Genomic DNA, 12,150 nt, shown 5'->3' on the forward strand with positions numbered 1-12,150 from the left:
TGAAGAAGGCTTTCTTATCTCTTCTTGCTTTCTTTGGAACTCTGCATTCAGATGCTTATATCTTTCCTTTTCTCCTTTACTTTTTGCTTCTTTTCTTTTCACAGTGATTTGTAAGGCCTCCCCAGACAGCCATTTTGCTTCTTTGCATTTCTTTTCCATGGGGATGGTCTTGATCCCTGTCTCCTGTACAATGTCACGAACCTCATTCTGTAGTTCATCAGGCACTGTATCTGTCAGATCTGGACCCTTAAATCTATTTCTCACTTCCACTGTATAATTATAAGGGATTTGATTTAGGTCATACCTGAATGGTGTAGCGGTTTTCCCTACTTTCTTCAATTTGAGTCTGAATTTGGTAATAAGGAGTTCATGATCTGAGCCACAGTCAGCTCCTGGTCCTGTTTTTGTTGACTGTATAGAGCTTCTCCATCTTTGGCTGCATAGAATATAGTCAGTCTGATTTTGGTGTTCACCATCTGGTGATGTCCATGTGTAGAGATTTCTCTTGTGTTGTTGGAAGAGGGTGTTTGCTATGACCAGTGCATTTTCTTGGCAAAACTCTATTAGTCTTTGCCCTGCTTCATTTCGCATTCCAAGGCCAAATTTGCCTGTTACTCCAGGTGTTTCTTGACTTCCTACTTTTGCATTCCAGTCCCCTATAATGAAAAGGACATCTTTTTTGGGTGTTAGTTCTAAAAGATCTTGTAGGTCTTCATAAAACCGTTCACCTTCAGTTTCTTTAGCGTTACTGGTTGGGGCATAGACTTGGATAACTGTGATACTGAATGGTTTGCCTTGGAGACAAACAGAGATCATTCTGTCGTTTTTGAGATTGCATCCAAGTACTGCATTTTGGACTCTTTTGTTGACCATGATGGCTACTCCATTTCTTCTGAGGGATTCCTGCCCACAGTAGTAGATATAATGGTCATCTGAGTTAAATTCACCCATTCCAGTTCATTTTAGTTCGCTGATTCCTAGAATGTCGGCGTTCACTCTTGCCATCTCTTGTTTGACCACTTCCAATTTGCCTTGATTCATGGACCTGACATTCCAGGTTCCTAGGCAATATTGCTCTTTACAGCATTGGACCTTGCTTCTATCACCAGTCACATGTACAACTGGGTATTGTTTTGGCTTTGGCTCCATCCCTTCATTCTTTCTGGAGTTATTTCTCCACTGATCTCCAGTAGCATACTGGGCACCTAATGACCTGGGGAGTTCCTCTTTTGGTATCCTATCTTTTTGCCTTTTCATGCTGTTCATGGGGTTCTCATGGCAAGAATACTGAAGTGGCTTGCCATCCCCTTCTCCAGTGGCTTAGTTGTTTTTAATTTCATTTGAAACAGTTTTGTTACATGTGTTGTAACAGCTGTGAGATCAGTGAGCTTTTAATAAAATCACAATTGGTGAATTTTTCTATAGCCATTTTAATATTGAAGATGGAAGAATAAAAGCAGTGTTTTTGGCATATTATGGTTTATTGTTTCAAGAAAGTAAAAATGCAACTGAAATACACAGAAAAGATTTGTGCAGTGTATACATAAGGTGCTGTGACGGGGTGAGTTAGTCAAAAACGGTTTGTGAAGTTTTGTTCTGGAATATTTTTTGCTGGACAGTGCCGCTTGGTCGAGTAGACCAGTTGAAGTTGATAGAGATCAAATGTGCCTTTTATTTTTACTTTAAAAACCGGAGAAATATTTTGGCCAACCCAATAATATTATTTCTTTACTTTATATCTTGAAATGAATTTGTTACTGAGACATTTACATGCTGTGGTAGAAAAGTGAAATTAGTCTTTAGGTTTATTTTTTTCTTTCCTGACTTAAGAATCATGTATTCACTGTAGAAGTTTTCTTTTTTAAGAAAATGTTGTTGTTCAGTCACCAAATAGTGACACAAATAACAAAATAAAATAATAGAAGTCTTACTTAATGTTTTATTTTTTATCTTTTTGTGTGTCTGTGAATGGTGGGAGGGTGCACATTTAAACACTTTATGTTAAAAAAAAATTGAGTATAGAATCTAGGGTTTTGTACCTTTTTCCCCCCAGATTATACTACTGAATCATTTTCCTTTCCAGAAGCATTAAATAATCTTCAGTATGTTTTTACCATTTCCTATTTTTGCATATTAAGATTATTTCCAGTTTTGTCCATAGATTGGTAAATCTATTAGATAATTTTGCTTCAAGGTTTTTTCCTTAACTGATCTTAGAGACTTAAAAGTTAATTGGTTAGTCTTTATGCCTTATTATATTCTTCATGATGATAGCTGGAGCTCTTCTTTGAAGGTAGATAGCTTTCTTTTTCGGAAAAGGCAATGGCAACCCACTCCAGTACTCTTGCCTGGAAAATCCCACGGATGGAGGAACCTGGTGGGCTGCAGTCCATGGGGTCGCGAAGAGTCGGACATGACTGAGTGACTTCATTTTCAGTTTTCACTTTCATGCATTGGAGAAGGAAATGGCAACCCACTCCAGTGTTCTTGGCCTGGAGAATCCTAGGGACGGGGGAGCCTGGTGGGCTGCCGTCTCTGGGTTCGCACAGAGTCGGACATGACTAAAGCAACTTAGTAGCAGTAGCAGCAGCTTTCTTTTTCACTGACCTCCAATAGCCTAGAGATTATAAATCGGAACGTTTGTTCATTAGATTTTCCCTTTTAAGTATCAGTAAACTGTTTCTGTTATTTTTTAAATGTTCTTTAAACAATACTTTAATGTCCCTGCAATTCTTGTGAGAAATGTAGAGGTTATATTTCACATATACGTGTATATTTATAGTTTGGTATACATTGTGTACATTTTTAATCCTTTTCCTCTCACAGGTAAGAAAATGTCTTCCTCCGCCTTTCCATTATTTCAATTGAATGTTTAGAAGAACACTGTAGGAGATGCAAGGATAAATTCTCAAGGGGGTTTAAAAATAGTGGGAAGTGACAGATGTATAAGTTTGATAGTATGCATAAATAGATTTTAAGATTTTATTGATGGGCCCAAAATAAAATCTAGATGTTTTTTCTGTTTCCCTTCCTGCTAGGGTCCTGTATTAATAGGAAGTTCTCACGGTGGTGTCAACATTGAAGATGTTGCTGCTGAGACTCCTGAGGCCATAGTTAAAGAGCCTATTGATATTGTAGAAGGCATCAAAAAGGAACAAGCTGTCCGGGTATGTTGTGTTTTGAAACATGTCTAGCTTTTAATTGGATAATTGCAACACTTAAAGAGAATTAACTTTATGTAAGTGAAGTGCTTGATAAAACTTCTGAAAACATTTTAAAGATAAGGATTGTTTTAAAAGAGCCACTATACGTACCATAGCCATACCTAGTAAACTCAGTATTGTCACTTACCCAGTCATTCCAGTTCCCTAGTTGTCTCGTGTGTGTTTTTTTTTTTTTTTTTCTTTTAGAATCTGAGTTGGGATCCACATAAGTTCCTTCATTGCAGTTGGTTAATAGGTGTCATAGGTCTTCTTCTGTTAATAGCTTGTAGGTTTCCTTTTCTTCACTTTCTTCATCCATTTTCTTTCATTTGTTGAAGAACCTGGAGTGATACTCCGGATTTTACATCTGCATGGTGGCATTTAATATGTTCCTGTCCCCCCTTTATTTCTTATACACTATATGGAATGGTAGGGACACTGTCTCATATATCCCTGTGATAGATCAGTGATTTTATTTTGGGGGTTTTATGGGTGCTTTTAAGAATCTGATTAAAGCTGTGGGCTTTCTCTCAGTGTATTCACATGCACAATAAATTTTGCCTGCAATTACACTAGTTTTCTATACCATCCTTGTGTGCCTCTGCCTCTCATTACATTCCCCCCTCAAAAAGAGCTCTCCAAGACAAAAACTTAAGTATGAAGTTAATTATGGTGTGTGAGAGTTGCTTGGTAATGTTTGTAATATTGCTATTAAATTGTTTATATATAAAAAATAAGTGACCCATCTTAAAAAGAAGTTTGAGTATTAAAGTTTGAATGAAATTAACATCTCTTATCAGGAAACTGTCAAACGAAGCTAATGGTTTTGAAGTACAGTAGAGCAGGAATTTTGACTGATACAGAGACCTCCCCGATAAAGCGTGAAGCAAATCATTTAGGCAAGTGAGTGGTATAAATGTTTAAAGGGGACAGAGATTTGACTCATTAGATAGTTATATGAGAGTGGTAACTGGAGTCTTGAATTTAGATGAGAGAGAAAACATTTGATTTACAACAATATTTGAAGGAATAGTGTACTAAGTTTGTAGCTTTTTGAGTGATGGATGAACAGAAATTTTACTCAGTATAATGTGAGACAAACTGATGTCATACTAGGCTGATCAGAATTCTTTTGCAATTTTCAGATGTTTAAATTTAAAACAGTAGATTGTGACCTCTGAAATCTTTCTAAATGAAATGGTACTTTTAATTCTTCCTGTTTTTTTTTGAAATGTCTTAACCCCAAATGACATTCGTCAATTAGATCATCCACTTTATTTTATTTGTATTTAATTGTTTGCATTTGACTTCTTGCAGAATCACATTCACTTTCAAAGAATTCAATATTTTCTATTATTAAAAGTTAAATGTATTGTAGTTTTAGATAACAATTGGAAAACAGGAGAAAACTCCTCCAGAGGGTTTCTGAGCAGCTGTGGCATTTAGGATTAAAAAAAGAGACATGTAACTTCCATACATGTAGCTTCTTCTGTAGGGTCAAAATTGCTTATAAAACTTTAAAAAATTATAGATACTTGATTGCCTGTAGAACTTGTGAACCACAGCCTCTGGGTTGAGACCATGGTGTATGTATTTTTTAAAAAGCTCTTCAGGTATATTTAGCAAGAAATCTTTGCTCAAGATTGTGAACTCTTCTACTAGATTAGAAGCTTGAAGTGAAAGTCGCTCAGTCATGTCTGACTGTTTGTGACCCCATGGACTATATATAGTCCATGAAATTCTCCAAGCCATAATACTGGAGTGGGTAATCTTTCCCTTCTCCAGGGGATCTTCCCAATTCAGGGATCGAACCCAGGTCTCCCTTATTGCAGGCAGATTCTTTACTAGCTGAGGCACCAGGGAAGTTTAGGTTTAAGTTATCTTTTGAATCTAGCATTTATTAGGTACTCAGTACTCTTGCCTGGAAAGTCCCATGGATGGAGGAGCCTGGTGGGCTGCAGTCCATGGGGTTGCAAAGAGTTGAACACGACTGAGCGACTTCACTTTCACTTTTCACTTTCATGCATTGGAGAAGGAAATGGCAGCCCACTCCAGTGTTCTTGCCTGGAGACTCCTAGGGACGGGGGAGCCTGGTGGGCTGCCATCTATGGGGTCGCACAGAGTTGGACACAACTGAAGTGACTCAGCAGCAGCAGCAGATTTCTGAATGAATAGGATGATACTCATTTTACTAGTCATTTTACTGAATGTAGACACCCTTGATCAGAGAAGGCAATGGCACCCCACTCCAGTACTCTTGCCTGGAAAATCACATGGACGGAGGAGCCTGGTAGGCTGCAGTCCATGGAGTCGGTAAGAGCTGGACACGGCTGAGCGACTTCACTTTCACTTTTCACTTTGATGCATTGGAGAAGGAAATGGCAACCCACTCCAGTGTTCTTGCCTGGAGAATCCCAGGGACGGGGGAGCCTGGTGGGCTGCCGTCTATGGGGTCGCACAGAGTCGGAAACGACTGAAGCCATTTAGCAGCAGCAGCAGCAGCAGCAGACACTCTTCATAAATTACCTAAAAGGTAAAATAGGGTTAGTATTTTGGCCATTGTTTTTAGACCAGTGAGATTAGTAGTCTACCTTTTATATGTAGTTTTAATAAAATATAAGCCTCTTTTTTCAGTTTAGGTTCTCTGTAAGGCTCAGTAGCAGTATGGAGGCTATGGGATAAACATCAGAACAGGAATTGAGTTGAACGGCAAGTCACTTGACCTCTCGGAATCTCTTTCTTTGTAAAATGGGCATACTATCTGCTTTGTGAGGATTTTGCATAGTTTTGTTTAACCATTTATTGATAATAGTGATTAATATTTGATCATAAATGATTCATGCTTATTTAAATAATAAACTACAAGGTTATTTATTTGTAACAATTTAATGTTGATTGGATATCATGCAGCATTCCTATAATAAAGAGACATATTGCTTTCAGCTTGCAGAGAAGATGGGATTTCCAGCCAGTATTGTGGATTCTGCAGCAGAAAACATGATCAAGCTTTATGACCTTTTTCTGAAATACGATGCAACCATGGTAGAAATAAATCCAATGGTAGAGGATTCAGATGGAGCTGGTAAAGTATCTTCTTTCATCAAACGTTGATTATCTGTTTAGCCCCTATCATATGCTTCACTGAGGAATTGAACTCATAAGGAAGTGAACTCATTCCTATGTAGAAACTTGTTTTATAATGAAAAGAGTGAATATGAACGTTTGAAAAGAGTGAACGTGAACAAAGAGACACATTAAACAAACACTTTATATATTTAGACACAGAGGGATTAAAGCTGTACTGTATGCCAGCTAACAGTCACATGTGGCAGTTAAAATGAAATGGTATAAGATTAAAATATTTCTCAGTTGCACTAGTTACATTTCAGGTGCTCTGTAGCCCCATGTGGTTAGTGCATTAACACACATACAGAACAGTTTCATTCTTGCAAAAAGTTCTGCTGGGCAGTGTTGGATTAGAGTATTTAGCGCTGTAGTGGATAGTTATCAGTTCAGTTCAGTTCAGTCGCTCAGTCATGTCCAACTCTTGGCGACCCCATGAATCACAGCACGCCAGGCCTCCCTGTCCATCGCCAACTCCTGGAGTTTACTCAGACTCACGTCCATTGAGTCGGTGATGCAATCCAGCCATCTCATCCTCTGTTGTCCCCTTCTCCTCCTGCCCCCAATCCCTCCCAGCATCAGAGTCTTTTCCAGTGAATCAACTCTTCGCATGAGGTGGCCAAAGTACTGGAGTTTCAGCTTTAGCATCATTCCTTCCAAAGAAATCCCAGGGCCGATCTCCTTCAGAATGGACTGGTTGGATCTTCTTGCAGTCCAAGGGACTCTCAAGGGTCTTCTCCAACACCACAGTTCAAACGCATCAATTCTTCAGCGCTCGGTCTTCTTCACAGTCCAACTCTCACATCCATACATGACCACAGGAAAAACCATAGCCTTGACTAGATGGACCTTAGTTGGCAAAGTAATGTCTCTGCTTTTGAATATGCTATCTAGGTTGGTTATAACTTTTCTTCCAAGGAGTAAATGTCTTTTAATTTCATGGCTGCAGTCACCATCTGCAGTGATTTTGGAGCCCCCCCAAAATAAAATCTGACACTGTTTCCATTGTTTCCCCGTCTATTTCCCATGAAGTGGATAGTTTTAGTTTGGGGTAATTAGCCATTTTAATCTCCCCAGGTTTCAGACTTCAGAGACATGATTCTTTTTGTACAAAGAGTATATTTTGATACTGGAATCCTTTTAATATTAGGGAAAAAAGACTAGCTTATCACTTTGACAGCTTTCCTTTTATATGTGTTTAAAAGGCAAGTCAGATTTTGAATTATCATCCCTTCCCTGTATAGATATTCTAAAAATATAAGCTGCTTTATTGTAGCCTAAGTTTTTCTTGATATTTCATGTTAATTGCTTCTCTTGCTGTGATTTGTTAGATTTTATTTCACATTTCTTTGGATATTTCTAATCCCCTTAAGCATTTGTAGAGCTCTTTTACTTTTGTATTTCTAATGAGTTCTGTTTATTATTGTAGAAATCAATTTTTAGGTGGTCATTCATAAGGTTATATAAAGACAAAGGAGTAAATTCTCTTGTGATTAAAGAGGTAGTTTATAAAACTAAAATAGTTAAACTTTTTAAAGAGTGAGGGCTGATACACATTTTAAAAATGAAATTTTAATAATTTGTGTAGGAGAATCTGTATAAAACTTTTTTTTCCCCTTTTTTTTTTAGGGAGACGGTTCTTAACCTATTTATTCTTTTAGATTGGCGTTACTTAACCCATTGTGGGTCAGGTACTAATTTTAAGAAATGCAGTGAAATTGTATGAAAGCGAGTAACACTCACCAAGGAATTGAACCAGTGTTCCCATGGGTGCGTGTGCATATGCACAGTAGAAGTCTAAACTTTCATGTGGTTTAGAGCTTCTCAGATTCCTTAAAGCCTTTAGTCCTGCATTTGGTACTTGGATGTCAAATTACTAATTCCTATTGCTAGGCAACCTTTAGAATCTTTTCTTCATGTTTCAAAACCAGTCATGCTGGAATTTTATTGGAATTGTATCATCCCTATAAATTCTTGGGGGAAAATCGACATCTTTTTAGAAATCAGGTTTTCCAACTAGAAATACAGTTTTTTTCCGTTTATATTTTTTAAAATAAGGCATCTTTTGGAAAGTCTTTCTTTTTAGATTTATTTGTAGAAATATATTTTTTGTTGCTATTTTGAATAGGATTTTTTTCTGCCATTGTATTTTCTTACTGTTTATTGCTGCTATACAGAGGCTTTTGATTTTGTTCTTCATTTGTTGATTTTAATTCTGTCATTTTATTTGTTTTCCTTAGTCTGTGAAAAATATCTCTACTGTGTTTCAGCTTGTCTCCCATGTTTTGGTTTGTTTCCAATTTCTTCTTTCATAGTATATAGTTTTGAATTTTGACCGTACAAAATAGACATTTTAAGTATAATTTAGTTTCCTACAGTAAAGTTTTTTCTTTTTTTAAAATATTTTCACTCTATAAACAAAAACATAGAAATACTTTGTGCCAGGCACTATTGTAAGAGCTTTTCAAATATAGACCCTGTAGTTCATTAGATGTTTATAACAGTTCTGGCAAGGTAGGTACTATTACTATCCTTACTTTATAGGGCAGGAAACTGAGTTATCAAGAGCTTTAAGTCATTACCCAGGGACACATGGCTAATGGTAGAGCTGGACTGCCAGGGGCCAGCCCCGGTGGATCCAGGGAATTCGAAGCGGGGACGGTGTTGGCGAGGAAAGACTTATTTATTTATTAATATAAGATAGATTAGGAAGAAATAGTATAGTAGGAAAATTAAGTGGAGAAAAGAGGCTGATTAACTTGATTTACGTGGAAAACCAATAAAGTTCCAGACGAGGAACTTGCACCATCTACGTTAGGCTGCCGGTGTCCATTTGAATATCGGAGAGTGCCCCGCCTTGGGCTCTCTTATGGGGGACAAGTAAGTAGACATGGTGAACCTCCGCGCCCCAGATGGGAATTCAGCCTGAAATTAGAGTAAAGAGGAGACACGGGGGAAACCAGTCCTTCCAATGACTGGCCCCCCCTCTATTTTCCTTCAAGGCCTTTTATACTTTTGATTATACATAGAGATCAATGGGTAATACAAAATTATGTAGCCTTAGCAGCCCAGACTCTTTCTGTATACAAAAGGTCTCAGGTGATTTACATTATCTTCTGGCCGAGAGGCTTGCTAACACTTTTTGGCTCTCTTCCTTAATGAATGTTAATTTCGTTTCCCCTGAAGTGTTTTTCTTTAATCTGCATCTCCTTAAAGCACTAAAGTTACATCTCTATAGAACAAAGGCGCAGTGGGTTATAACAAAGAAGGTACTTAACTCAAAGATCTAATGTTGCTACTTGTTTTTTCTATATACCAACTATTATCAACAAGTAAAAGACATGAAAATTTGGCAGCAAGTATTGGCTCAACAAATGAAACCTTTAATCAGCCCTATTCTGATGATTTTGACTCCTCGGAAGCCCCTACATTCCTAGGATGTTTTAAGCTTCCTGTGCCTCCTGCAGTCAGGAGGCCTCAAACAATCACATGCGCAGCTGTAGGAGTCCTGCAGGCAGGCTAAAAAGCCATCAGAGGGGTTTTTGGATTGAAACACCCTTTCAAATGCAGAAGACTAAAGCCTTGAGATGACTTTTTCCAGGCAGGCATATTCTTATTTTGGGGGGTACACGCTCAGGAAATACCAGGGGGAAAACCTGAGATCTGACTCGACCTTGCCCATCAGATCTCTGCCGCATGACCTTGTCACGGGTGGGATTCCTCACGTTGGCTCCTGGCACTGGACTGTGAATCCAAATAGTCCACTGCAGAATTTGTACTCTTAGATATGACACAGTTGTATGACAGGGATATTTTGGGTAGAGAGTAGTCTATCAGCAGTATTGGAGTAGTAAGGGATTAGCTGTTGGGGTAATCTTTTAGGCTGGGACTTCCCTGGTGGCTCAGTGGTAAAGAATCTGCCTACCAATGCGGGAGAATATGTGTGCTGTGTGCTCAGTCCAATTCTTTGTGACCCCATGGACTATAGACCCCCACCAGGCTCTCCTGTCTATGATTTCCCAGGCAAGAATACTGGAGTGGGTTGCCATTTCCTTCTCCAGGGGGTCTTCTTGACCAAGGGATTGAACCCACATCTCCTGAGTCTCCTGCATTGGCAGGCAGATTTTTTACCACTGAGCCAGGAGCCCAGGTTCAATTCCTGGGTGAGAAAGATCCCCTGGAGAAGGAAATGGCAATACACTCCAGTATTCTTGCCTGGGAAATTACATGGACAGAGGGGCCTGACAGGCTAAAATCCATGGGGTTGCACGACCTATCGACTAAACAACAGCAGTCTTTTAGGCTAAGAAGCTTAGTAGTAGTCCAAACAGAAGATAACAGAGGCAGTGGGAGTGGAGAGAAGGGTTTATTTTACAGACGAGTTCAAGCTCAGGCTCTGTTAACACATCTACATTTCTCACAGTACCTTCTTTTATGTATTTTGAATGGAGGCTTTGGATCAGTGTACTCTGGGTAGTTTTTAAACATCTACAGATTGATATGTTTTATTTATGAGGTACATACTGAGTTTTGAAAGTAATACTTAAAAAAATAGGAAATAAAGATATTTATCTCCTTTTGTACTAAGCTACCATATGACAAGATAGTATATACATTTGGGGAAATTATCACAGTATTCCTTAAAATAGTAGTTTAAGGACATTTTGAATGACTAAATTTGGAATTATTTCCTTTGTGCACAGTTCTTTTGGAACATATCTGCTGCATAGAATTGAAGTATACCTGTTAATTTGTACTGGTTTAATTGTTTGAATAATTTTAAGATGCAAGCTTGTAGACTGTAGACTTACTTTCCTAGTAATGCTCTGAAAACATAGGGTAATATAAAAATATACATATGTATTTGAACAGAATTGCTTAAATAGCTCGACATACCATTGCTATCATTGGGGTTTCTGAGAGATCTTCCAGTGACTACCCATCTTCCCTGCCTGAGTTCTAATTAAAATGGATCTGACAGCTAAATTACAATTAGACAGACTTAATAAATCTATTTACATATGAGGCTTTAACAGGGCAGTCCTTTCAGGGATAGGCTATGCCTTGGAAATAGCAGTTGGAAATGCTTGTTCCCTGTGGGAAGCTTACTCCCAAAAGGAAGAAAGATTGAGCTAAATTATGCATGTCTGGTTTTATAATATCTAGATTAACTAGACAGTTAATTTACTTCCCTTCCTCTGGGAAGAAGTAAGTAAAGAGGCAGTGACAAGACAGATGTTACACTAAGTGAGCCCTTTGGATGTGAAAGGAAACATCCAGATTGGGGGATTTGCTCACCTGCTCCCAAACATTTCACAGTATTTTCTTTACCCACTGAGCTCAGCCATCAAGCCTGTGATCTATCAGCGTGGATGTGGAAATTTTGAGGGAGAGAGATTAGCTGTCTGTTTGCAGTCTTGTTCTGATTTTGAGGCTGTCATTCCAGTCCCAGCCGTTGTTCCTTTGGATGTTATGGGTTCCCTTATAGGTAGTTTGAATTTTTACCCCCGGAAATTTCCAAAATGGGTCAAAACAGTATACCAGTGTCAGCCGTTTAAGAAGGTGTTAGGCTTAATTCTGGAAATTTACTCTTTTCTGTTTCTGATTCCAGATTATGTCCAGTCGTCTATTGGAGTATCAGAAGTTCATGGGTGAGATTAGATTATATAGCATTAAAATTCCCTGAAATACTTTTAATAGTAAACTGCATAAAGACACACCTGAGACATAAAGATACAAATGTGATAAAGTCCAGAGGACCTAGAGAACTGAAGTCCCAAGTCAGATCCTCTTATCTGAGTTAGAAATTCAAAGAAATTAATGT

The 12,150-nt window shown here is 38.2% G+C and overlaps 1 protein-coding gene across 1 annotated transcript in view; it reads left to right on the top strand.

Annotated features, from left to right (window-relative positions):
* SUCLA2 (succinate-CoA ligase ADP-forming beta subunit) overlaps positions 1–12,150 on the top strand; it is a 59,017-nt gene that overhangs the window by 34,084 nt on the left and 12,783 nt on the right. The window contains exons 5-6 of the mRNA XM_018056754.1: positions 3,039–3,167; positions 6,147–6,285. Of these exons, the coding sequence (XP_017912243.1) occupies positions 3,039–3,167; positions 6,147–6,285 (268 nt within the window). The remainder of the gene's footprint in view (positions 1–3,038; positions 3,168–6,146; positions 6,286–12,150) is intronic.

The sequence above is a fragment of the Capra hircus genome, chromosome 12, assembly GCF_001704415.2.
Source record: "Capra hircus breed San Clemente chromosome 12, ASM170441v1, whole genome shotgun sequence".
NCBI classification, from domain to species: Eukaryota; Metazoa; Chordata; class Mammalia; order Artiodactyla; family Bovidae; genus Capra; species Capra hircus.